The 26,258-nt window shown below is 37.8% G+C and overlaps 2 protein-coding genes and 1 non-coding gene across 14 annotated transcripts in view; 1 reads left to right on the top strand and 2 right to left on the bottom strand.

The window, feature by feature from the left end:
- Positions 1-352: 352 nt before the first annotated feature.
- The window catches only part of UBAP1 (ubiquitin associated protein 1), a 67,021-nt gene continuing 41,115 nt past the window's right edge, over positions 353-26,258 (top strand). For 7 of the 12 annotated variants that reach the window (XM_015093072.4, XM_060410881.1, XM_004004135.6 and 4 more), the window contains exon 1: positions 353-567. The gene's annotated coding sequence lies outside the window, so the exon portion shown is untranslated. Of the gene's footprint in view, positions 568-647; positions 1,091-26,258 lie in introns of those variants that run through there. The other 5 variants (XM_012118181.5, XM_060410882.1, XM_012118171.5 and 2 more) reach the window with 1 other exon arrangement.
- LOC114113285 (U6 spliceosomal RNA) lies at positions 21,570-21,676 on the bottom strand. The gene has a single exon (XR_003588348.1). It is a non-coding gene; the product is annotated as a U6 spliceosomal RNA (small nuclear RNA).
- Positions 22,532-23,015, bottom strand: LOC114112955 (large ribosomal subunit protein uL14-like). The gene has a single exon (XM_027964288.3). The coding sequence runs from the start codon at positions 22,996-22,998 to the stop codon at positions 22,576-22,578; it is 423 nt and encodes a 140-aa protein (XP_027820089.1). The 5' UTR covers positions 22,999-23,015; the 3' UTR covers positions 22,532-22,575.

Below are 26,258 nucleotides of genomic sequence, written 5' to 3'. Positions count from 1 at the left end.
TGAGACCCAGAAAGGGTAGGACTTTGTATCAAGTCCATGACTCAGGATCTGAAGCCAGACATTCTGATTTCTAAGTAGGTCCCCTTGGAAAGCCTTTGTGCTTCTCTTTGAGATTCAGGGATCGCGGGCTTCCTCCTGGGAGGCTCTTCTAACCCCTACGCATTACCCTGTCGGTGACCCCAGCAGCTTTCCTCTAACCCTCCAGTCAGCCGGGTTCACTTGTTCCAATTGCAACCCTCCAGATACCAGCAGATGTTCGCTCCTGGGGGAAATTAGCTACGTCACCATGACTCCTCCCATTGGCTCGAGGGGTGGGGCGCGACGCCACGACGTCAGACGCCCAAAGGGGAGGAGCGGTGAGGAGAAGGAGGAGGGAAGTGGGACTTCAACATGGCGGCTGTGGTACTGGGGGTGACTACGGTGACGGTCTGGCCCGGGGCGGGCAGAGTTGGAGGTGGTAGTGTTCGCTCTTCCTAGGGGCCGACAGGAGCTCAGCAGGGACCGAGCCAGGGAGGCCGGTCGGCGGCAGCACCTTTCGGCTTCTGGCACGGCGGCTGCAGCATTCAGGTGAGGGGGCCTCTCGCTGGGGGAGGGAGGAGAGGGGCGGAGTTGGGAGTGGGAGCCGGTACCGGGAGACGGATGGGGGAGGGACAAGGAGGAAGCTGGAGACGGAGTGGAAGGAAGGAGCTGCAGCTCAGGGGGTGTGAGGGCCAAGGGGCCAGAGATGGGTGACTTGGGAAGGATTCTGGGAGAAGGGACGGGGTGAGGGGACCAGCATTGAAGGGGCGGTGGGCAGATGGGATGCGGAAAAATAAGTGAGTTCGGATTAAGGGGACTAATGTTCTGCTGGAAAATAGGCGCAGTACGTAGCTGTCTGGAACGAGAGCTCGGTGGGAAATTGAGGATGTCGGGGAGAGAGAGGGACCTAGGTTTTAGTAAAGGTGAGTGATGGGGAGTTGAGAGTGAGCTGCGGACCTGAGATACAGATTTAGTTTTCTCTGAGGCGATGAGATTAGGGGGAAAGGGAGGAGACCAGACTCGGGGCGAGTGATCTTTGGAGATATATTCGACATTGCCTCGTCTTCTCCAGGTATGTTAGTCTTGCTGCTTTTGTTTGTCGGGTAGAGACTTATCTGTCCAGTCCACCTGGACTTCAGAAACAGTTCCTAATCTTTCTTGTGAAACATGAAGTTATAGTTCATTTATTTGATCTCTAATAGTGATCTCTGACCTTTGTGTTGTCGTCACATGTTTAAAGTGTGGCTGGCCATAAAAATACATTTTATATTAAAGTGAGATAAAATTTTCAGAGTTTTTAGATCCATGGAGTGTTGCAAAACCAGATTTGGTAGTTTAATTATCTGTTAAGTAGCTTTTGTTCTAACTCCACTTAATAGGGCTTCTTTCCTCAGTTCTAATTATTAGTGTTTTAGAATGGTGGGTAGTGGGTAGATTTGATGGATTTTTCTCTTTAGAATTTTTCCCGATTTGATGATAAGAAAAACGGCACTTAGTCTTTAGTGATAGCCAGTTCGTTCTTGTAAGTGTCCCAAACTGAAAGTTAAACTGAAAGTTTCTGTATTATTTTGTAGCAAAGAATGTAAAATGTCCGAGGTCTAAAATAATTCCTTTGTCTACATTAACCGACTTTATAAAGTAGGATTTTTTTGGTGTGTTTTTATAGTAGGTTTTTATAAATTAGAGTTTTGTTTCTAATCCATCCTATTCATTTTGTGACTTATTTATTCAGTGTTTATTACTGCCTACTTTGTGTTGCATTAATAAGTCATTATAATTATGGAAATGGGAAAATTAATGTTTCTCTAGTTAGACTCTATCACTGTACAGCTTCATTGGAAGAAACAATGTTTTTTTGGAAATGAAGACTATGGAAGAAAATTATGAAAATATAAGAACTTCCTGAATTTTTCCGTTGTGTAGTATTTGACTCAATATTTCATCGTGACATACTTTTTTTTTCATCATGACATTTTTTGTATATCTGAAAGCTTTTCTTTTTCTTTTGAAGAAGGCAGTATCCTGATATGATTGTATTACGTCTGTAATGAGTTCTCATTAGTAGTTGTTCCCATTTCTTAGGTTGGCAAATATCACTTTATCTTGTGCTACTTTTCTTTGATATCTCGACTATGGTAAGGTATTTAAAATGAGGATTCCTGAAGTTTAATTCAAATTTCTCTGAATTTTTTCACCATTATAAATGTATCTTCATTACTGTAGAGTGTAGTTGTCGGTATTATACATTTTTCCTGTTATTTAATTATATTGTTGAATGGTTTGAGGTTTTTTTCCATATGTAGATTATTTTAAGCATAACCATATTTTCCACAGACTAACCCAAACCAAAAACAAGCTACTATCTGGTCATCATTACAGGTAATTTTCTTCAGATAGCCTTTCTCAAGAAATGCAAAGGTTAGCGTGCAGTACTGTCAGTATTAGGGCTTCCCTGGTGGCCCATTGCCAGTGCAGGAGGCTCGGGTTTGATCCCTGGGTGGGGTAGATTCCCTGGAGAAGAAAATGGCAACCCACTGCAGTTTTCTTGCCTGGGAAATCCCGTGGACAGAGGAACCTAAAGAGCTGCAGTCCAGGAGGTTGCAAAAGGATCGGACACAGCTTAGTGACTAAACAACCACCTCCACCATTAAGTATTAAATAAGCTTCTTAGAATCAAGAAAACCTTGAATTGAAGCTTAAAATCAATTGGATTTAGTTTCCCACATAGCATGAGAATCCTTACTTCTGTGTCATGAAGATAACTGAAAATCTGTCCTCTTTTCCAGAATCTAATTTCTAATAGGAAAAGAGCCTTTCAGTTAGAGAAAGATGTAATCAGGGTGTTGCTTTTCTTAGCACACAGTGTCTTGTAGTATTTGAAAATAATTTGAATGTAAGAATATTATTTTCCTATGAATTGAGTTAACATTTCAGATTTTAAAAATTTTAGATAAGAGCTAGATTTACAAAGGGATAGGTGCTAACACTGGGTCTATATTAATGAACTTAGGCATCGTTAAACACTTTACATCATCTCACTTTTATTCATATGATTTGTTTGGATAGGCAAAGATAGGCTTGCTTTTTAGGTATTGAGGAAACTGAGGATCAGAAAAGTTAAGTAACTTAAACTAAGGTACTGCTCTAAATTCGTCCAGTTTCAGTGCTCTTACTCTGTCTGTTAGCTCAGACAGTAAAGCGTCTGCCTGCAATGTGGGAGACCTGGGTTCAATCCCTGGGTCAGGAAGATCCCCTGGAGAAGGAAATGCCAATCCACTCCAGTACTCTTGCCTGGAAAATTCCATGGATGGAGGAGCCTGGTAGGCTACAGTTCATGGGATCGCAGAGTTGGACACAACTGAGCAACTTCAGTGAACTTCACTGACTCTGTCATGGTTGCATCATTTTGCCCCTCTTTACATGGTCACAGGGCCACTCCAATCCCTATGAAGTAAATTTAAACTATAAGCATGAGTTTTAAAAGTAATGTCATTTTAAACTGCTTGTTCTAATTGAAATAGCGTAGCTGGAATGACAAATAGTTCATTACAGTTTAAGTCACTTAAGATGTCATCAGTTCTAGGAGGAAATAAATACCTGAATATTTTGTACTTAACAAAATGAACTGTGTAAATTGGATAAAGGACTAAAAGTTTTTATAATTGTAATTGCTGAGTCAGGTTAGACCTGGTTCATCAAGGGCCAAAATTTGTATTTGGCAGTAATCCACTTGTGTTCTCAGAATTTTGGATTGGTCATTGTCAGTTGCTTAATGCTTACTAAACACTTCCAGTGTTTGACTCACTGAGTTGGTATATGGTATTTGTGAATCTTGTGGTTTACTGAGTCAAGAGCCAGCAGTGTGTGTTTTGGTTGCTTCACTTCCTCCCCAGTACTTGATATTGTCAGACTTTTAAATTTTTTTCTTTTGGGTTTGAAAGAGTATCTACTGTGTTTTATTAGCATTTCCTGAAGTTGAGCATCTTTTTTGTATGTTCATTAGCCATTTGTATCTTTGTGATATGTATGTTCAAGTTCTCTGCCTATTTTTGAGTCGTCTTTTTTTCTGATTGATTTTTGAGAGTTTAATACATTTTTATGTATTTTGTATACTAATTATTTGTTAATTTATGGTTTGCAAATATTCTCTCCCAGTTTTTAACTTGTCTTACCATCTCTTCATAGTCTTTTGATGAGAAAAGTTCATGATTTTAATGAACTGAATGAACTTTTCAGACTTTTATGCTTTTTGTATCATGTTTAGGAAATCCTCTTCTGCTGGGCATGTTATTTTAATAAGTACTAAAGTTTATGTATCACATGGCATCTGATCTGACATTTAATACCAATATTTGCTTGATGAGAAAGGCCAGCTTCTCAGGAGTTGTGCTCGTATTGTATTTGGAGTTTTAAGAACCAGAGGGTTTTTTAAAAATTATTTTTTATTTAAAAAATATTTATTTATTTGGCTGTGTGTGTGGCATGGAGGATATTAGTTCTCTGATTAGGGATTGAAACCATGCCTCATCCAGTGGAAGCTTGGTATACTAACTGTTGGACCAAAAGGGAAATTCCAGGCCAGAGGGTTTTAAAAGGATTTTAAAAGCACAACCTGAACTGTACACACAGGTTATATATATTTCCCCAAGCTGGGAAACTTAACAGGTTTGTGAATGACGTATACATTTTATTGGGATTCCTAGGTGGCGCTTGTGGTAAAGAACCTGCCTACCAATGCAGTAGATGTAAGAGAGTCGGGTTTAGTTCCTGGGTTGGGGAGATCCCTTGGAGTAGAGCATAGCAACCCACTCCAGTATTCTTGCCTGAAGAATCCCCATGGACAGAGGAGCCTGTCAGGCTACAGTCCAGTCCGTAGGGTCGCAAAGAGTCGTACACGACTGAAGCAACTTAGTGAACACATATGTTTTACTAAATGTTAACCATGTGGTTTGACAGTGAGAGTTTTTTCTTGTGTGAACAATTCATAATGAGTCACTTATTCTGAGCAGTAGGATTTCTACTAAAATATGTTCATAAAGATTTTTTGATGTCTAGTCTGTCTAGTGTTGGGTTTTATCAAGAATAATTGTGAATTGTCAAAGGGCTGATTCGGAAACATTTTGGAAGAGTATTTTTGTCTTCATTTTCAAGTAATATAGTATTATATAATTAGGTGGAATGTAATTGCATGATTAAATAAAAAATGTCCATTTTCACAGTTAATGAGTTGTTTATATGGGGGGTATTTTTTGGGGAGGTGGGATTAGTATCATATGTTTATGGTATTTAAATTTCGTCAGATACTTTTAAAAGAATGAAATAACTCTTCTTAGTACTGGAGAAACTATTTAAAGTTATGATTTATGATGGGAAATTCCCTGGTGGTCCAGTGGTTACGACTCTGTGCTTTCACTGCTGAGGGCTCAGATTCAGTCCCTGTCAGGAAACTAAGATCTTGCAGGCCGTGCCGCATGACCAGAAAAAAGTTATGATGAAACTTGCAAATCAGGTAGAAAATATGTGATGGAGGATATAGTTGTTCTATTTTGTTTTTTAAACTCTCTGCCCAGTTCTTTAGGCTGTGTCTCCTATCCACATTAAACTCTTACCTGTTAGGTTATTTTTATTAAAATCTTGAGGGATTTGAATTTCTCTTTTGTGTATTAAAACCGCTTAAAAACTTTTTTTCTTTGCATAAGAAGGAACTGTTCTTCTAGGGAGTTGGATGTCCTGATCCTGGCAAAGATCACGTTGAAATATAAAACATCCACCAGGCTTTAATTATACTGCAAATACTGTATAGTGTTATACAGTACACCTTTGATATTTGTGAAAGCTATTTTCCTAGATTTTTGAGAGTCCTTGCATAAATACCATACTTTAGAATGTCCCTCATAGTTTATAGAAAAGTATAATACAAAATTTTTAGTTACCCTCTGGTTTGATGGGTAAATAGATAAGAAAAACAAACTTAAAGATCGTGATGCTAAATTCCATCTTTGGCTACCTTTAATTCTCAGTCTCTTACTGTTTGTTGGGATAGGCTTGATGGCCTATCCCTAACCTTTATTAACCTTTATTAATCCTTCGGAAACTCAAGGTCAGACTGGCTTTGCTTGTTTTGTGCTGTATCTCATCATCATGGTGTTAGTCCCAGGCAGAGTTCATATCCTCTTTGTCATTTCTTCCTTCATTTGGTAAGAATGAGATCTTCCTAATCCTAGTACCTTCCTGTAGTTGGGAGTGTTAACATTTCCTTTTAGGGTTCATTGGGGAAGGATATGGGCAGTAGCTTCCTTTTTTCCTCCTTCTGGTAGATTATACCTTATTCCACTCCATGTATGATAAATGATTCCTTTCTGTGGGCGGAATTCAAAGTCCAATGTTGGGTTACAAATTATTATGTGAAGTGGATTTTAGAGCTTCCCTGATAGCTCAGTTGGTAAAGAATACGCCTGCCATGTAGGAGACCCCTGTTCGATTCCTGGTTTGGGAAGATCCATTGGAAAAGGGAAAGACTAAACACTCCAATATTCTGGCCTGGAGAATTCCATGGACTATATAGTCCATGGGGTGGCAAAGAATGGGACATGACTGAGTGACTTTCACTTTCACTTCACTTTCATGTGGAGTGGGTTTTAGGGGTAGCTAGTGAAATCTCAAAGAATTCCGTCAAAGGTTATTCTATTTCCAAGTGATAATAACAATAGGAAACCAACTTGTTCTGAAATACTTCAAAATCACTGAAGGTCTTGAATTGTTTATTGATTGTTTATTGTTATGCATTCATTCAAATGTCCCATCCATTTTCTAAAACAGGAAATTCCACCTAGTTCTTATAATTTAATAGGAAATCTAACTTTATCCTTGTAGTAGGTAGTTTTTATAATAATATTTCACTCACTTACCTGGCTTATTCAGAGATCTCAGCATTTTATATAAGCAGAATTTAAAGATAATGGAACATTTCTTCTTTGAAAGCCCATATTAAAATTATTGGAAGATTATTAAATGAGTCTTATAAATGTGGTTATATAATGCAGCCAGTAATAATGTATGACATACTCTATAATAATATAGGTCTTACTCCAAATGTCTCTAGGAAGCTATACATTTTGAGTTGTGTTTTTAAAAAAGATGATTTTGGTCTGTATGTATTGCTGACAGAATTCAGTGAAAGAGTACATGTTACGGTAACAGGCTTATTTTATTTAGTGGGTAAGAAAATTATATTTAGGCAGAATTCTAGTTTGAAATGTTCTTGATCGGTCCAATATGATAGCCACATAGATAGTGGATATATAAAACATTTTTATCATTGTGAAAAGTTCTCTTAAATTGTTCTCAATCCTTGTTAAATTTTATTGTTCATGTAGATCACCTGGAGATTGTGGTAAAAAGTAGATTCTGATTCAGTAGTTCTGGGTAGGTTTATGATTGTGCATTTTTAAAGAAATTCTCAGGTTATGTTGATGGCCCAAGGATCATACTTTGAATAGTAAACTTTTGAATTTACTATAATGTGAGGTTGATTTGGGACTTTTTATGAAATTTTTAATTTATTATATGCTTTTTAATTAGTGTCTTTTGCCTGGAGAGATTATATTGCAATGGTCAGAACTGTAGAGTGAGTTTAAAGGTCTAAAGTTGTAGTTCCAGGTTTCCTTTTTAAAAACTAACCATCTCTTTCAGACTTGAACTTTTTAGTTTGTGAAATGAGAATAGGAATACTTGTTTATATCTCACAGAATGTAAGGTTTGATAAGATGATGTATGTGATGGTATTTTCAAAACTAAGTAAGACTTCAACATATAGTTTTGAAAATTATGTAAAGTTTCTAACATGTGCTTCAATACAAGCATAATACCTTTTCACTGTCAGCTAATATCCTTATTCTCTAAAGGTAATATACTACATTTTATCCAGTGCTTCTTAGTAAGTTTAATTTATTCTTTTATGTTTAATGTCTGTCTTTTTGGATTTTTCTTTTAATAGTCTATCTGTTTGTTTAATTTTTGGCTGTGCTGGGTCTTTGTTGTTGTGCTTGGACTTTTCTCTGGTTGTGGCTAGTGGGCGCTGCTCCTTAATTGTGGTGTGAGGGCTTTTTGTTGCAGTGACTTCTCCTGTTGTAGAGCATGGGCTTCAGTAGTTGTGGCACATGGGCTTAGTTGCATCATGGCATGTGGAATTTTCCCAGACCAGGGATTGAACCCGCGTCCCCTGCATTGGCAGGCGGTTCCCAACGTGGACCACCAGAGAACGTCCCCCATTAGAATTAATTTCAATGAGATGTTTTGTCCTGTTATAGCTGCCACTTAAAGAAGTGTGTGTGTTTGTGTGTGTGTGTGTTCAGTTGCTAAGTCATATCTGACTCTTTGTGACCTCATGGACTGTAGCACACCAGGCCTCCCTGTCCTTCACCATTTCCTTAAGTTTGACCAAGTTCATGTCCATTGCATCGGTGATGCCATCCAGCCACCTCATCCTCTGGCATCCTCTTTTCCTGCCCTCAATCTTTCCCAGCATCAGGGACTTTTCCAGTGAGTCGGCTCTTTTTATCAGGTGGCCAAGTATTGGAGCTTCAGCTTCAGCATCAGTTGTTCCATCTCTCACGTCTGTATATGACTACTGGAAGAACCATAGCTTTGATTATATGAAACTTTGTGGGCAAAGTACTTAGAGAAGTATCAGGCAGTAATAGTAGGTACACCTTAAACAGATGTTGAATGAATGAGACAGATAAGTCAGAAATTAATTGCCTTTTGTTGTGACCAGGCAGGGATATTTTTTTAAATCAACAGAAGTTGATTGGGAACCAGCTTTAAGCGGGTAACAAAGGGTCGGGAAGATTCCCTGGAGAAGGAAATGATTCCCCACTCCAGTTTTTGCCTGGAGAATCCCAAGAACAGAGGAGCATGGCAGGCTACAGCCCATGAGGTTGCGAAAAGTCAGACATGACTAACACACACACTCACAAAAGTAATTATATAGCTAGTTTTTCCATTGAGGGGAAAAAATGAAAGCCAAATAACATACCTCTTCACTTTAGAATTCTGTTTGCATATTCCTGTGTTTTCTTACTGTGCTCTTTTGACTCATTTTAGTTAATTGTGTACAATTTCTTGTGGGTTTCCTTTTAACAAGATTTAACAACATTTTTGCTGTCTGATTTATTTTCAGAAATATTTTAGAGTTAAATTATAGTCATTTTACACTAGAATGTTATATAACTTTTAAAAAGAGGACATTTTTCTTCATAAATACACTACTGTTAACCATGCCCAACCATCTATGGTAAACAATGTTTCTTTTTTTTTTCTTTGGCCAGGCCACACAGCTTGTGGGGTCTTAGTTCCCTGACCAGGGATTGAACCTGGGCCATGGCAGTAAAAGTGCTGAGTCCCAACCACTGGACCTCCAGGGAACTCCCAACAATAATTTCATATTATCGTATTATGTCAGTACTTACTCACATTTCCTCACTTGTCGCCTAAATGTCTTTTATGAGTTCACAGTGCAATTCTGACACTACGTAGAATTAGGTTAATGGGCTTCCCCAGTTGCACAGTGGTAAAGAATCCCCCTGCTAATGCAGGAGATGTGGGTTTGATCCCTGGGTTGGGAAGATCCCTTGGTGGAGGTAATGGCAACCTGCTCTAGTATTCTTGCCAGAAAGTCCCATGGACAGAGGAGCCTGGCAGGCTACAGTCCAGAGGGTTGCAGAGTCGGACATGACTGAGGGACTAAGCACACACACATGCACACAGGTTAAAGGCATAGTCATTCAGAAGACTGGCCAGATATCAGCCACAAGCTCAAGGGTTCCCAGAACATCTTGAAACAACTGGCTACAAATTTAGAGATTCCCACACAGCCCTCAGGTTAGATAATTTGCTACAATGCCTTACAGAACTCAGAAAAGTGCTATATTTATGATTACAGACTTGTTATAGCAAAAAGTATACAAATCAGAGCTAGTCAGAAGATGCCACAGGGTGAAACCTGGGAAGGTCAGAAACATGGAAATACTCTCCTGGTGGAAGCAGGATGTGTCACCCTCTTGACTCATCATTGTGTCACCAGATCCACAGAATATTGTTAACCAGGGAAGCTCAGCAGAGTGTGTGTCCAGATTTCATTTCATTGACTTATTACATAGGCATGATTCATTGGCCACAAGGTTGAATTTGATCTCCAGCCCTCTTCTTCCCCTCCCTCAAGGTTGAACATATTACATGGCTTAAAATCCTTACCTTCTAATCACATGATTTGTCTTTCTGGTATGGTCATCCTCTGTCCTAAGTCATCTTGTTAACATAAACATCCAAGTATGGTCTAGGGGCCCACCAAGAAAAACAAAGATTTTTGTATCACTTGGGAAATTCCAAGGATTTAGAGGATACCTCTAAGAAAAAGGGGCTTCCCTTGTGGTTCAGCTGGTAAAGAATCCACCTGCAATGCTGGAGACTTGGGTTCGATCCCTGCATTGGGAGGATACCCTGGAGAAAGGAAAGGCTACCCACTCCAGTGTTCTGGCCTGGAGAATTCCATGGACTATACAGTCCACGGGGTCGTCGAGAGTTGGACACTACTGAGCGACTTTCACTTTCACTTCCCAGAACCAGAGACAAAGGCTAACCAAATTCTTTATTGTACAAAATGGTTTGTTCAGTTCTAGGTCCAATAAAACCACTTTAAAAATATCTTAGGCTTCCTTTTCATTTTTTCAGTATTATGGGAATTTAAAAGTGTACCAGAGTAAGGAGAAAGTGTAATGAACTCCCATGTGCCCATTGCCCAGCTTGCACAAAGATCACCATTTGATCTTTTTCAAGTCTTTTCTCCTCCCTTTTTTGGGGATTGGGAAGTGCCTGAAATATTTTAAAGCAAATCTCGAACTTCCCTATAAATACATTATAATGTGTTTCTAACTGATAAAACAGTTAACGTTCTTTAAAAAATATAATTATCATGCTATTATCTAACAATTGTTAGTAATTCCTTAATATAATGTAATAACCATCCTATATGAAAATTTCTCTTATTGTCTTAGAATGTCACTTTACAGATAGTTTGTTCCATTCACAACTCAGGTCAGGTCCATACTTATCACTTATTTGGTTTTCAGGTCTGTTAACTTTCTTCTGTGATATGGTAATTATCACCTTTTCATTGGAGAAACCAGGCCATTTGTCCTGAAGGTATTCCAAATTTAGGATTTGTCTGTGCGTTCTTGTGTTGTCTTTTTTGCTTGCTCCTCTCATTCTTGTAAAGAAAGGGTTCGAAGCTTGATTTAATTCATGTTTTTGTTGTTTGGTTGGGGGTAGCAGCCATCATAGAAGTGGTGCTGTGTCCTTTTTTTTACATCCCATCAGGAGGTACGTAATGAATGGTTGTCCCACTTTTTGTGATTCTAGTTATGTTCAGATGGTGTCAGCCCCATCCTTCTATTATAAAGCTCCCTGTTGATCTTTACCTAATAATTTAACATCCATTGATGATACTTACTTGAATCAATTATATAATTAGAAGTTATGAACTTGTATCATCACACTTTTTTTCACATTTATGTTTATGAGATGCCATTCTTCTATGAAGAAGAGCTTTCCCTCATCAGCAGGGTTACCCTGAAGTGTAGTTCCTACTGGAAAGGAATGAGGAATGCTTAATCTTTTCTTTTAATTACCAGTTTCAAAGTTGGTATAATAGCTGTCTCTTAATAGTAGTAGGTTATTTGTGGTTTGTTTTTTTTCTGATAGTTTTCTATGGACCTTTGAATATCATCATAGACTTGTGGCTTTATAATGTGTGTTTAAAACAAGTCATTATTTTTGATGCACAAGTTTTTAAAAATGGGTAGCCTTTTGATATAACCTGTAAATCTTTGGAAATTTTCTTATTTTCATGTACAACAAATGGCCCAGGTTTATCTTATAAGTTCTTTATCCATATCTGAAAGCAACCATTTCTCAGTGCAGACATACAGATAGCCATCAGGCACATGAAAAGATGCTCAACATTACTAATCATCAGGGAAATGCAAATCAAAACCAAAGTGAAATGTTACCTCACACCTCTCAGAATGGCTGTTCAAAAAAGTCAACAAATAACAAGTGTTGGCAACTATGTGGAGAAAATGGAGCCCTCATGCACTGTTGGTAGGACTATAAATTATTGCAGCCACTGTGGAAAACAGTGTAGAGATTCCCCCCAAAATTAAAAATTGACCTACCATCAGTTCAATTGCTCAGTTGTGTCTGACTCTTTGCGACTCCGTGAATCGCAACACGCCAGGTCTCCCTGTCCATCCCCAACTGGCCATCGAGTAGGTGATGCCATCCAGCCATCTCATCCTCTGTCGCCCCTTCTCCTCCTGCCCCCAACCCCTCCCAGCATCAGAGTCTTTTCCAATGAGTCAACTCTTTGCATGAGGTGGCCAAAGTACTGGAGTTTCAGCTTTAGCATCATTCCATCCAAAGAACACCCAGGACTGATCTCCTTTAAAATGAACTGGTTGGATCTCCTTGCAGTCCAAGGGACTCTCAAGAGTCTTCTCCAACACCACACTTCAAAAGCATCAATTCTTCTGCGCTGTTTTCTTTGGATGCCCAACTCTCACATCCACACATAACTACTGGAAAAACCACAGCCTTGACAAGACGGACCTTTGTTGGCAAAGTAATGTCTCTGCTTTTTAATATGCTGTCTAGGTTGGTCATTACTTTCTTTCCAAGGAGTAAGCGTCTTTTAATTTCATGGCTGCAATCACCATCTGCAGTGATTTTGGAGCCCCCCCAAAATAAAATCAGCCACTGTTTCCACGGTTTCTCCATCTATTTGCTGTGAAGTGACGGGACCAGATACCATGATCTTAGTTTTCTGAATGTTGAGCTTTAAGCCAGCTTTTTCATTCTCCTCTTTCACTTTCATCTAGAGGCTCTTTTGTTCTTCTTCACTTTCTGCTGCAAGGGTGGTGTCAACTTCATATCTGAGGTTATTGATATTTCTCCCAGTAATCTTGATTCCAGCTTGTGTTTCTTCCAGCCCAGTGTTTCTCATGATGTACTCTGCATATAAATTAAATAAGCAGGGTGACAATATATAGCCTTGATGTATTCCTTTTTCTATTTGGAACCAGTCTGTTGTTCCATGTCCAGTTCTAACTGTTGCTTCCTGACCTGCATACAGATTTCTCAAGAGGCAGGTCAAGTGGTCTGGTATTCCCATCTCTTTCAGAATTTTCCACAGTTCATTGTGATCCATACAGTCAAAGGCTTTGGCATAGTCAATAAAGCAGAAATAGATGTTTTTCTGGAACTCTCTTGCCTTTTCCATGATCCAGCGGATGTTGGCAATTTGATCTCTGGTTTCTCTGCCTTTTCTAAAACCAGCTTGAACATCTGGTTGTTCACAGTTCATATATTGCTGAAGCCTGGCTTGGAGAATTTTGAGCATTATTTTACCAGCGTGTGAGATGAGTGCAATTGTGCAGTAGTTTGAGCGTTCTTTGGCATTGCCTTTCTTTGGGATTGGAATGAAAACTGACCTTTTCTAGTCCTGTGGCCACTGTTGAGTTTTCTGTGCTGATAAACATTTAAAATTATATTTCATGCATTTGAGAGTTATTCTCTTAGCAGTGTCTTTTGAGAAGTTTTCAATTTTAATGGTGTATTTTTTCACTTATGATTCATGCTGTGGTGGTATATCGAAGATGTTACCTAATCACAGGTTGGAAAGATTTTCTATGTTCTCTTCTAGACGTATGGTTTCAGATTTTACAAAGTCTGTGATCCATTTTCAGTTAATTTTTTAATATGTGGTGTGAGGTATGAATGGAAGGTTGTTTTTTTTTTTTTTTAACAATATAGATATCTCTTTGTTCCAGCACCGTTCGTTGAAAAGATTACCCTTTCTCTATTGAATTGCTCTTACACCTTAAAAATATTTCATCTGTGTGTATGAGGATCTGATTTTGGATTCTGTTCTGTTCTTTTGATCTACTTATCTGTCTGTATGCCACCATACTATCTTGATAACTGTAGCTGTATAATTCTGAAGTCAGGAAGTTTCCCAGTGTTGTTTTGGCTGTTCAGGCCTTTCACATTTTTCTGTGAATTTTAGCATTAGCTTGTTAGACTATCTACAGAAATCATGTTAGTGTTTTGTTTGCCATTGTGTTGAATCTACAGATCAATTTGGGGAGAGTCAGTGCCCTAAAGATACTGAGTTAGAACCTGTGAACATGATATATCTGTCTCTCCATTTATTTAGGTCTTTGCTGTAGGTTGAAAATTTGTGTATGCCGATATTTGTATGTTAAAACCTAAACCTCAATGTGATGATATTTGGAGATTGGGTTTTTGGAAGATAATTAGGTCATGAGGAGGAACGCTCAGGAATGGGATTAGTACCCTTATAAAAGAGGTCCCTTACCCCCTTCCGTGGCCATGTAAGGTTATAGCAAAAAAACAGCTATCAACGAACCAGGAAGCAGTCTGTAACCAGACACCGAATCTACTTTTGGCTAGATCTTGAACTTCCAAAGCTTTGAGAACTGTGAAAAATGCATTCCTGTTTTTTTAAGCTACCCAGTCTAAAGTATTTTGTTACAGGAACTTGAACAGACTGAGATAGTCTTAAGTTTCTCTCAGCAGTGCTTTATAGTTTTCAGTGTTCAGGTCTTACACATTTTTTTGGTCAGATATATTCCACAGTATTTCATAACTTTGAGTGTTCTTGTACATGGTTGTCTGAGGAGGCCTTACAAATAGCTAAGAAAAGAAGAGAAGCTAAAGGCAAAGGAGAAAAGGAAAGATACACCCATTTGAATGCAAAGTTCTAGAGAATAGCAAGGAGAGATAAGAAAGCCTTCCTCGGTGATCAGTGCAAGGAAATAGAGGAAAACAATAGAATGGGAAAGACTAGAGATCTCTTCAAGAAAATTAGAGATACCAAGGGAACATTTCATTCAAAGACGGGCCCAATGAAGGACAGAAACAGTATGGACCTAACAGAAGCAGGAGATATTAACAAGAGGTGGCAAGAATACACAGAAGAATTATACAAAAAAGATCTGCATGACCTAGATAACCATGATGGTATGATCACTCACCTAGAGCTAGACCTCCTAGAATGTGAAGTCAAATGGGCTTTAGGAAGCATCACTCCGAACAAAGCTAGAGGAGGCTATGGAATTCCAGTTGAGTTATTTCAGATCTAAAAGACAGTGCTGTTAAAGTGCTGTGCTCAATATGCCAGCAAATTTGGAAAACTCAGCAGTGGCCACAGGACTGGAAAAGGTCAATTTCATTCCAATCCCAAAGAAGGGCAATGCCAAAGAATGTTCAAACTACTGCCCAATTGCACTCATCTCACACACCAGCAAAGTAATGCTCGAAATTCTCCAAGCTAGTCTTCAGCAGTATGTGAACCGTGAACTTCCAGATGTTCAAGCTGGTTTTAGAAAAGGCAGAGGAACCAGAGATCAAATTGCCAACATCTGTTGGATCATCGAAAATGTAAGAGCGTTCCAGAAAAACATCTACTTCTGCTTTATTGATTACACCAAAGCCTTTGACTGTGTAGACACAACAAACTGGGAAATTCTTGAAGAGATGGGAATACCAGGCCACCACCTTACTTGCCTCCTGAGAAATCTGTATGCAGGTCAAGTTAGAACTGGACATGAAATAACAGACTGGTTCCAAATCAGGGAAGAAGTACATCAAGGCTGTATATTATCACCCTGCTTATTTAACTTATATGCAGAGTACATCATGTGAAATGCCAGGCTGGATGAAGCATAAGCTGGAATCAAGTTTACCGGGAGAAATATCAATAATGCAGATATGCAGATGACACCACCCTTATGGCAGAAAGTGAAGAAGAACTAAAGAGCCTCTTGGTGAAAGTGAAAGAGGAGAGTGAAAAAGCTGGCTTAAAGCTCAACATTCAGAAAACTAAGATCTTTGCATCCGGTTATATCACTCCATGGCAAATAGATGGAGAGACAGTGAAAACAGTGGCTGACTTTATTTTTTGGGGCTCCAGAATCACTGAAGATGGTGATTGCAGCCATAAACTTAAAAGACGCTTGTTCCTTGGAAGAAAAACTATGACCAACCTAGACAGCATATTCAAAAGCAGAGACATTACTTTGGCAACAAAGGTCTGTCTAGTCGAGGCTATGGTTTTTCCAGTAGTCATGTATGGATATGAGAGTTGAACTATAAGGAAATCTGAGCGCCAAAATATTGATGCTTTTGAAGAAGACTCTTGAGAGTCCCTTGGCCTGCAAGGAGATCAAACCCATAAATCCCAAAGGAAATCAGTCCTGAATATCAGTCCTGCAAGGACTGATGTTGAAGCTGAAGCTCCAATGCTTTGGCCCCCTGATGCGAAGAGCTGACTCATTTGAAATGGACCTTAATGCTGGGAAAGATTGAAGGTGGGAAGAGAAAGGGACGACAGAGGATGAGATGGTTGGATGGCATCACTGCCTCAATGGACATGAGTTTGAGCAAGCTCTGGGAGTTGGTGATGGACAGGGAGGCCTGGTGTGCTGTGGTCCATGGGGTCACAAAGAGTCGGACACCACTGAGCAACTGAACTGAAACTGTACATGATGATTTTTAGCATTTCAGCTTCTCATTGTTCATTGCTAGGGTATAAAATGTAATAATTACGTAATGATCTTATGTTCTCCAATCTTGCTAAACTTGTGTATAGTTTACTAGTTCTATTATTCTTTTGTAGATTCCACTAGACTTTCTACAGACCTTGCTGTCCAGAATAAGGTTTCATAGTTTTTTTTCCAATCTGGATGCCTCTTGTTTATTTTCTTCTTTTTTTTTTGTGCTGGCTAGAACCTCCAATACAAGATTGAATAAAAGTGATGGAACGTGGACATCCTTGCCTTATTCCTGAACTTAAGAGAAAAGTCTTTTCCGTTAGGTATGATGTAGACTATAGGCTTTTTTTTTTTTTTTTTTTTAAATAGATGCCCTTTATCGTTGAGGGCATCTATTAAAGTTAAGGAAATCCCCTTCTATTCTTAGTTTACTCAGGTTTTCAGGAATGGGTGTTGAATTTTGTTAAATGAACTCTCTGTGTCTCTTGAGATAATTGTATGGCTTTTCTTTTTTAATTTGCCAGTATGGTGAATTTCCCTGATTAATGTTTTTTTAGTTTTATTTATATTTAATAATTTTTGGCTGTGCTGTGTCTTCATTGCTGCTCAGGCTTTACTCTAATTGTGGTGAGCAGGGGCTTCTCATTGCGGTGGCTTCTCCTGTTGCAGAGCAGAGTCTCCAGGGCATGTGGGCTTCTGTAGTTGTGGCACATGGGCTCAGGAGGAGTGGTACACCAGGTAGTTGCTTGGTGTCATGTGGGATCTTCCCGGGTCAGGGATTGAACCTGTCTCCTGTTTTGGCAGGCAGATTCTTTACCTCTGAGCTACCAGGGAAGCCGGTGCACTGATTAATTTTTTAGAAAGATATTCAACCAATTATTTTAAATTATATTCAGCCAATATATGCAACCAATTTTGCATTCCTGGGAAAAACTCAACTTTGTCTCTATATGGTATACTTTTATATGTTGTTGGATTTGAGTTACTAAATTTTTAAGAATTTTCTCTTATAATGTCTTGGCTATTTTTGTATCAAGATAATTTTTTGCTGTATAAACTGATTTGGAAATTATTCCTTCCTCTTTAATATTTTGAAAGAGTTTGTGTTCAATAGTTGATTTCACCAGTAAAACCAGCTGGCCCCTGAGTTTTCTTTATAAAATTTTTAACTTCAAATTCAGTTTATTTGAAAGGTATAGGGCTATTGAGGCTATTTATTTCATTTTGGGTGAGCTTTGGTCATTTGTGTTTTTTGTGAAATTGGTTCATTCATTTTACCTAAAATGCCAAACTTTTGGCATAAAATTGTTTCTGTATTATATTCTCTTTTAGTCTTTATAAGATCTATAGTGATGTTCAGAAGTCTTCCATTCCTGCAATCAGTCATTTTGTTTTCTTCTAAATAGCCTGGTCTGGGGTTTTATCAATTTTATTGATCTTTGCAAAGAATCAACTTTTGTCTTAATTATTTTTTCTCTTCTGTTTTTCTTAATTATTATTTAGAAAAGAATTGACATGTTTAAAATTTGAAATCAGTGGTATTCTGATTTTTAATATGGGTCCAGGCACTGATGGTTTCATTGTGCTATAGGTATTTTTCCAGACCACTGTACTTGCTTACAGTTGTCAATGTTTCTCATTTTTGTGAAAATAATATACAGTAATTGCATTATAGGTAAATTAACCAGCTTGTACATAGTTGGATAATTTGTACACCATGTTGATAGAGTCATAATATTATTCTATTAGGGAATGAGGATTTTTACAACTTATGTTTACATTTGCCTTAGAAATAGTTCTGTGTTACGTAAATGCTGCAAATTAAGCAAATCTTTTATGTTTGGAATTTCCTAAATATACTTTTAACAGAAGCTTCCATTTCTGTAGTAGAGCAAGCCAATATGTCATATTTCTGACTTTGTAGTTGGAAATTTCAGATTAGACACTGGATGCTATATTTAAGCAACTTGGGCCAGTAACCTGGTAGGATTTGTATTTCTATTCAACATGGATATGAAAAGGTAATATTAATATTTTGCTAATAGACAAAGTTCACTGTGTTGACATTTTTTTCTGCTGTGATTTTATTTTTTGCCCTAGAATAAAATATGCCAGTATTTTTCTTTTTATGACTTTTAAAAAATTTATGTGATGATGAGAGGAGAAACTTAATGGAATACTTTTACACTCTTTGGAGGGTGGTAGAGCTTTGGTTATTTTCGAGAGGAGTTTCAAAAGATTTAATACATATGTATGCTGAAGAAACACAAGGTGGAATCAAGATTGCCGGGAGAAATATCAATAACCTCAGATATGCAGATGACACCACCCTTATGGCAGAAAGTGAAGAGGAACTAAAAAGCCTCTTGATGAAAGTAAAAGAGGAGAGTGAAAAAGTTGGCTTAAAGCTCAACATTCAGAAAATGAAGATCATGACATCTGGTCCCATCACTTCATGGGAAAGAGATGGGGAAACAGTGGAAACAGTGTCAGACTTTATTTTTTTGGGCTCCAAGATCACTGCAGATGGTGACTGCAGCCATGAAATTAAAAGACACTTACTCCTTGGCAGAAAAGTTATGAGCAACCTAGATAGCATATTCAAAAGCAGAGACATTACTTTGCCGACTAAGGTCCGTCTAGTCAAGGCTGTGGTTTTTCCAGTGGTCATGATGGATGTGAGAGTTGGACTGTGAAGAAAGCTGAGCGCCGAAGAATTGATGCTTTTGAAGTGTGGTGTTGGAGAAGACTCTTGAGAGTCCCTTGGACTGCAAGGAGATCCAACCAGTCCATTCTGAAGGAGATCAGCCCTGGGATTTCTTTGGAAGGAATGATGCTAAAGCTGAAACTCCAGTACTTTGGCCACCTCATGCAAAGAGTTGACTCATTGGAAAACACTCTGATGCTGGGAGGGGTTGGGGGCAGGAGAAGAAGGGGACGACAGGATGAGATGGCTGGATGGCATCACTGACTCGATGGATGCGAGTCTGAGTGAACTCCAGGAGTTGGTGATGGACAGGGAGGCCTGGAGTGCTGCGATTCATGGGGTCGAAAAGAGTAGGACACGACTGAGCGACTGAACTGAACTGACTGCTGAAATTATATCTTAAACTTTAAAAAAAAAATCTTTTACCTTTTAGAGGGTTTTCTGTTTGATTTTCAGGTACTCACAAGTCAACATAGACATGAATGTACCTTCAGCTTTAGAAGTATAGACCTTATGACAGTTGCTAATAATTTTGTTATCTTAATTGCTGCATGCAGTAATCTGAAGCAAAATATGTTAGTTGATATTTTCAAAGGATGAGGAGCCTTTGTTGATTTTGTTCCCTAGACTTGAAACACACAGTTATCTTTTCCATAACAGTTCCTCGCCTGTGTGTTCCCATTTTCTAAAAAGCTTACCTTTTATAATTTTTCTCTTTGGAACCCAGGCTGAAAATTGGTCTTTGAACAGAGGGAGTAAATTTTTTCATGTTAATTGTGATTAAAAATATATTTAGTTTCATTCTTATTCTACATTTTCTGTTTTCCTTCCTTTTCTCTTGTTTTTCAAATTCATTCTTCCTTTTGATGAATTTTCTATATTTGACTTCTTTAGTTACTTGAAAGTTGCTTATCTTACTCCTTTATTCCTGTTGGTGGTTGTTAAAATTTTTATATGTAATTTTTATATGTTAAATCTATGTGTGCTGCATATGTGATCTCTACAATAAGACAAGTTTGTTCTACTTCTTCCTTTTCCATATTTCTCCCATTTTAGGTCAACTCAGATTTCAGTTCCAGATCTATTACTTTTATGTTGGGAGTTGGACTAAATATATTTTACTGATTTATCTGCCCACTGCTTTTTCTTTCTTTCTAAAAAATATTTATTAGGCTGCATCAGGTCTTAGTTGTGGCACTCGGGATCTTTCATTACAGTACATGGACTCTCTAGTTGTGGTGTGAGGGTTCCAGAGCTTGCAATCTCAGAATTCGAGGCTTAGTTGCTCTTTGACATGTGGGATCTTAGGCCCTGAACAGAGATCAAACCCGTATTCCCTGGATTGCAAGGTGAATTCTTAACCATTTTTTCACCAGGAAAGTCCCTGCCCACTGGCTTTTCTGATGTTTCACATTTCACCTACTTTATTTTTTTCCTTTTTTTTTTTTTAAACTTTATTGCATTGGTTTTGCCATACATCAGCATGAATCTGCCACGGGTGTACACATGTTCCTGAACCCCCCTGCCACCTCCCTCCCCATACCATCCCTCTGGGTCATCCCAGTGCACCAGCCTCGAGCATCCTGTATCCTGCATGGAACCTAGACTGGCGATTCGTTTCTTATATTATATTATACATGTTTCAATGCCAATCTCCCAATTCATTCCACCCTCTCCCTCTCCCACAGAGTCCAAAAGCCTGTTCTATACATCTGTGTCTCTTTTGTTGTCTCGCATGCAGCGTTATTGTTACCATCTTTCTAAATTCCATATATATGCGTTAGTATACTGTATTGGTGTTTTTCTTTCTGACTTACTTCATTCTGTATAATCGGCTCCAGTTTCATCCACCTCATTAGAACTGATTCAGATGTATTTTTTTAATGGCTGAGTAGTACTCCATTGTGTGTATGTACCACAGCTTTCTTATCTATTCATCTGCTGATGGACATCTAGGTTGCTTCCATGTCCTGGCTATTATAAACAGTGCTGTGATGAACATTGGGGTACATGTGTCTCTTTCAATTCTGGTTTCCTCGGTGTGTATGCCCAGCAGTGGGATTGCTGGGTCATCAGGCAGTTCTATTTCCAGTTTTTTAAGGAATCTCCACACTGTTCTCCATAGTGGCTATACTAGTTTGCATTCTCACCAGCAGTGTAAGAGAGTTCCCTTTTTGCCACACCCTCTCCAGCATTTATTGCTTGTAGACTTTAAAAATATGGAATGCTTCACGAATTTGCTTGTTATCCTTGTGCAGGGGCCATGCTAATCTTTTCTGTATCATTCCAATTTTAGTATATGTGCTGCCGAAGCGAGCACCATTTCACCTACTTTAGATTAATTTTATGCTTTGCTGAACTATTTATCTGGATTCTTTTTTCACAGAGAAATCAATGAAAGGTGAATTTTCAGTCTTTGGATGTTGAAATGTTTTCGCCAGCTCATTTGGATACTGGGATTCTAATTTTAGAACAATATTTTATTTATTATTTATTTATTTTTGACTGTGCTGGGTCTTTGTTGCTGTGCAGGGCTTTCTCTAGTTGGGGTGAGGGGGAGCTACTGTCTAGTTGCAGTGTGTGGCCTTCTCCTTGCAGTGGCTTCTCTTGTTGCAGAGCATGTGCTCTAGAGCACCAGCTCAGTAGTTGTGGCACACAGGTGCACATTCCACAAGATTGCCCCGTGGCATGTGGAATCTTCCTGGAGCAGGGATTGAACCTGTCTCTCCAGCATTGGCAGGTGGATTCTTAACTACTGAACCACCAGGGAAATCCTTAGAACTATTCTTAATTAGATTTTTGAAGATAATAGCTCCATACTTTTATAGCCTCAGCTGTTGATAGTGAAAGTTCTTGAGGCTAGTCTTACTATTTCCTTTGAAGATAACCACTGTCTATCTGGAAGCTATTTGTTACTCAGATTTTTAAAAAACCTGGTGATCTAAATTTTTATGATGTGTCTAGATTTCAGTTTTTACAAGTGCATTTTGCTTGGTACTCACCTCTTGAATTGGAAGAGGTGAGTACCGGCTCTTAGAGGTTTTATTTCTCTTTTTCATTATTTCAGTTCTCTCCTGAGAAAGTTGTTAGACAGATTTGGAAACTGCTTAAAACCATTGATCCTGAGCTTGAAACACTTTATTTATTTTATTTTATTTTATTTTATTTTTTGGGGGGGAGCAAATAATTTTTATTTTTTTTTACAAATACACCAAAGAATCACGCAATGCTGCCAGCATTGGATGCAGTCCTGGGCCACAAGTCTGCACATTCCTTTGCAACTGGTCCTGTGATGGCAGAACCTTTCATCTCGCCTTTATTGTTTACTATGACCCCTGCATTATCTTCAAAATAAAGAAACACACCATCTTTTCTCCGGTATGACTTTTGTTGTCGAATTACCACCGCTGGATGTACCTTCTTTGTGAGCTCTGGTTTGCGTTTCTTGACTGTGGCCATTACCATGTCACCCACACCAGCAGCAGGAAGTCTATTCAATCGTCCCTTGATCCCCTTCACAGAGATGATATACAGATTTTTGGCTCCTGTGTTGTCAGCACAGTTGATCACGGCTCCAACCGGAAGACCCAAGGAAATCTGGAATTTTGCACCAGAGGACCCACCACGTCCTCCCTTCGACATCTTGAAGGCCGGAAAGGGACAAAAAGGCTTGAAACACTTTAATTGTGGTAGTTTTTTCTACCTTCTGTCCTGTTCTGTATTCAGGGCTGCATTTAAAAAAATAGCTTTGTTAGGATATAGTTCATATACCACAAAATTCATTCATTAAAAATGTACAATTCAGTGGTTTTTATTATTTTCACAGTGTGGTAAAACCACCACTGCAGTCTATTGAAAATGTTCCAGGGTTTTCAATACCCTAAAAAGAATCCTAATGCCTGTTAACATTCATTCCCTATTACTCTTACCACAGCCCCTTGCAGCCACTAATTTACTTTGTTTGTGGATTTGCCTATTCTAGACATTTCACATAAATGAAAACATAATATGTAGTCTTCTGTGACTTACTTCTTACTAATTCAGCATGTTTCTCCGTGTTTAACCATGCCATAGTATTTTTTTATTGCCAAATAACATTCCATTGTGTGGCTGTATCATATTTTATTTATCCATTCATCAGTTGATGGACATTTGGGTTGTTTTCACTTTGTCTATGTGGGTGTATGTTCTCATTTCTCTTGAGGATTATATTTAACCTCTTATATTTCTAATAGTCTAGTTTGAACTGATAACCCACTTCAGTATCATATAAAGACTCTGTTCCTATATGGTTCCATCCTATCCCTTTTAAATGTTGTTGTCACAGAGTGCAACTTTATATACAACATGAGTGAACCTAGAGAACATTATGGTAAATGAAATAAACCAGACATGGAACGACAGTAACATAGATTTATAATAATTCTTGTGTATTAAAACTTCTGTACAAGAAAAAAGAGGAGTTGGAAACCAAAAAAGCTATTTAGCCTATGTATCCTTAGCAGAGATCTTTATTTCTTCTTAGGGCTTTGAGTTAGTGTAGTATTCTGCCATTTTAGCCTGAAGCATTTTTAATGTATCTTACAGGCCAGGTCCACTGGCAGGAAAGTCCTTCAGGTTCATATGTCTGAGAATATTTCAGTTTTTCCCTCATTTTTGAAGGATAGTCTTTGCCAGATACAGTATTCTTGGTTGACAGTGTTTTGTTTCATTTTGCAATTTAAATATGTCATCCTACTGTCTTCTGTCCTTCATAGTTTCTTATTAGAAATTGGCTGTTAATCTTATTGAGGCTCTCTTGTGAATGATGAGTTCCGTATCTTGGTTTTAAAGAGTCATTCAACAGTTTGGTTATAATGTGTTTGGGTTTGAATCTCTTTGAGTTTATCCTACTTGGAGTTCATTGAGCTGCTTGGATTTGTAGATTGACATTTTTCATCACATCTGGAAAGATTTTGGCCATTATATTTTTAAATAGTCTTTCTGTCATCCTTTTTCTTCTGAGACTTCTGTAAAGGGGATGTTGTTATGCTTAAAGGCATCTCACAGGTCCTTTAGACTCTGTTTGCTTTTCTTTATTCTTTTTCCTTTCTTCGTAGACATTGCTCTGTCTTCAAGTGTGCTGATTTTTCCTTTTGCCTGTTCACATCTACTCTTGTATTCCTCTAGTCAACTTTTTGTTTCAGTTATTGAATTTTTCAGCTCCAGAATAAAAATTACAGAAGTATAGAAAAAAGAACATCAAAGCTTTCTTTTTACTTTCTTCTAGAACTAACCACTGTTAACAGTTTGGTATGAATCCTTCCTGATAAAAAAACCATGCAAATATATGTGCTTATTGAGTTTATCTTTAAGTTTTTATTTTGATACAGTTTCTGATTCACCAGAGTACAGAGAGTTCCTGTATACCTTCTACTGAGATACCTAAGTGTTTCATATTTTTTATCTTCACTTATTCTCCTCCTGTGTCATCTATCTGTAAATTTGTATTTACATTATACATACTGTCTTTTTCATAATTGCTTGAAATATTGCAGGCATGATACCCTAGTACTACTTTACAGTGTGTGCTTTCTAAAAATAAGAATGTTCTCTTACATAGCTAGATATCAATGATAAAAATCAGGAAATTAACTGTTATTGAGTCACCCATTGTCCAGCAATATTCTTAACAACAGAAAAGCATCTTGGTTCATTTAGTGGTTTTGTCACTTAAATTGACTTTATTTAATCTGAAACAGTTTTTCAGTCTTTGTCTCATGATTTTGATATATTTGTAGAGTACAGATCATTTATAGAATGTCCCTCAAGATCAGTTTGTTTTGGTACTTCTTCATGATTAGATTCAGGTTGTTTGATACCCTCTCATGATAGATTAATGTTTGGCAGGAATACTGCAGAATTGATGTGTTTTCAGTATATCATATATGGAGGTGTCAGTTTGTCTTGTTACTGGTGGTGTTAATCAGTTTTGATTACTTGGTTAAAGTGGTGTCTGCCAAGAGAAAGTTACTGTTTTCTCCACTGTAATTAATAAAAAAATATATTGGGGGGAGATACTTTGAGACCGTGTACATATCCTGTTACTCTTGTGGAACTTGAACCAGTAGTTTTAGCATTTGCTGAAACTATAGATTATTGATAATGATGGTTGCCAATTATATTAGGTTTAATTCATAGTTTTAGAAAATTAAAATTAGAAAATTTAGAAAATTAAAATGTGATTAATTGCAGCCTGTCATTTTACACTATGGCAGTAACATCTTTTTGTTTTGGTTCTTTATTTTATAATGTTCTAAACTTATAAATGTAGATCTAACTGTAACAGGTGTTAATCTTTTTTGTTCCTTTTTTAAAAAATAAATTTCAGGTGTGCAGTATAGTGATTCACAAATTTTAGAGATTATACTGCATTTATAGTTACTGTAATGATTTTGTTTCATGTACATGTCCTCTTCAAAGTTATTTTGGAACAAATCCCAGATGTAGCTTTCTAATTGTAAATATATTTTGGTGTATCTCTGAAAGATAGGAATTTAAAAAAACCGATACCATTATCCTACCTTAAAATTTAACTTATTATTTAATATTATCATATGTCCAGTGGGTGTTAATATTTTCTCAATTGTTTTGTCTTTTTTTCTCAGTTTATTTGGGTTGGGATCTGGTATCCAAATAAAGAAATCTGTATACTGTGACTGCTTTAGATTTATCTCTTACCCTCTTTTTTTTAACTTATAGATTCCCTCCTTTCTATTTTTCCTTTTTCTTTTCCTCCTTTGAAATTTTTTGTTGAAGTCAACACAATATTTTTCCTGGAAAATATCCTACAGCCGGAAGTCTGCTGTTTAATTCAATTTAATACTGTTTTAATTAGAAATTAGTGATAAGTATATGTGGGC

Source organism: Ovis aries, chromosome 2 (assembly GCF_016772045.2).
Source record: "Ovis aries strain OAR_USU_Benz2616 breed Rambouillet chromosome 2, ARS-UI_Ramb_v3.0, whole genome shotgun sequence".
In the NCBI taxonomy this organism is placed as follows: Eukaryota; Metazoa; Chordata; class Mammalia; order Artiodactyla; family Bovidae; genus Ovis; species Ovis aries.
This window is presented reverse-complemented; position numbering and strand designations above follow the sequence as displayed.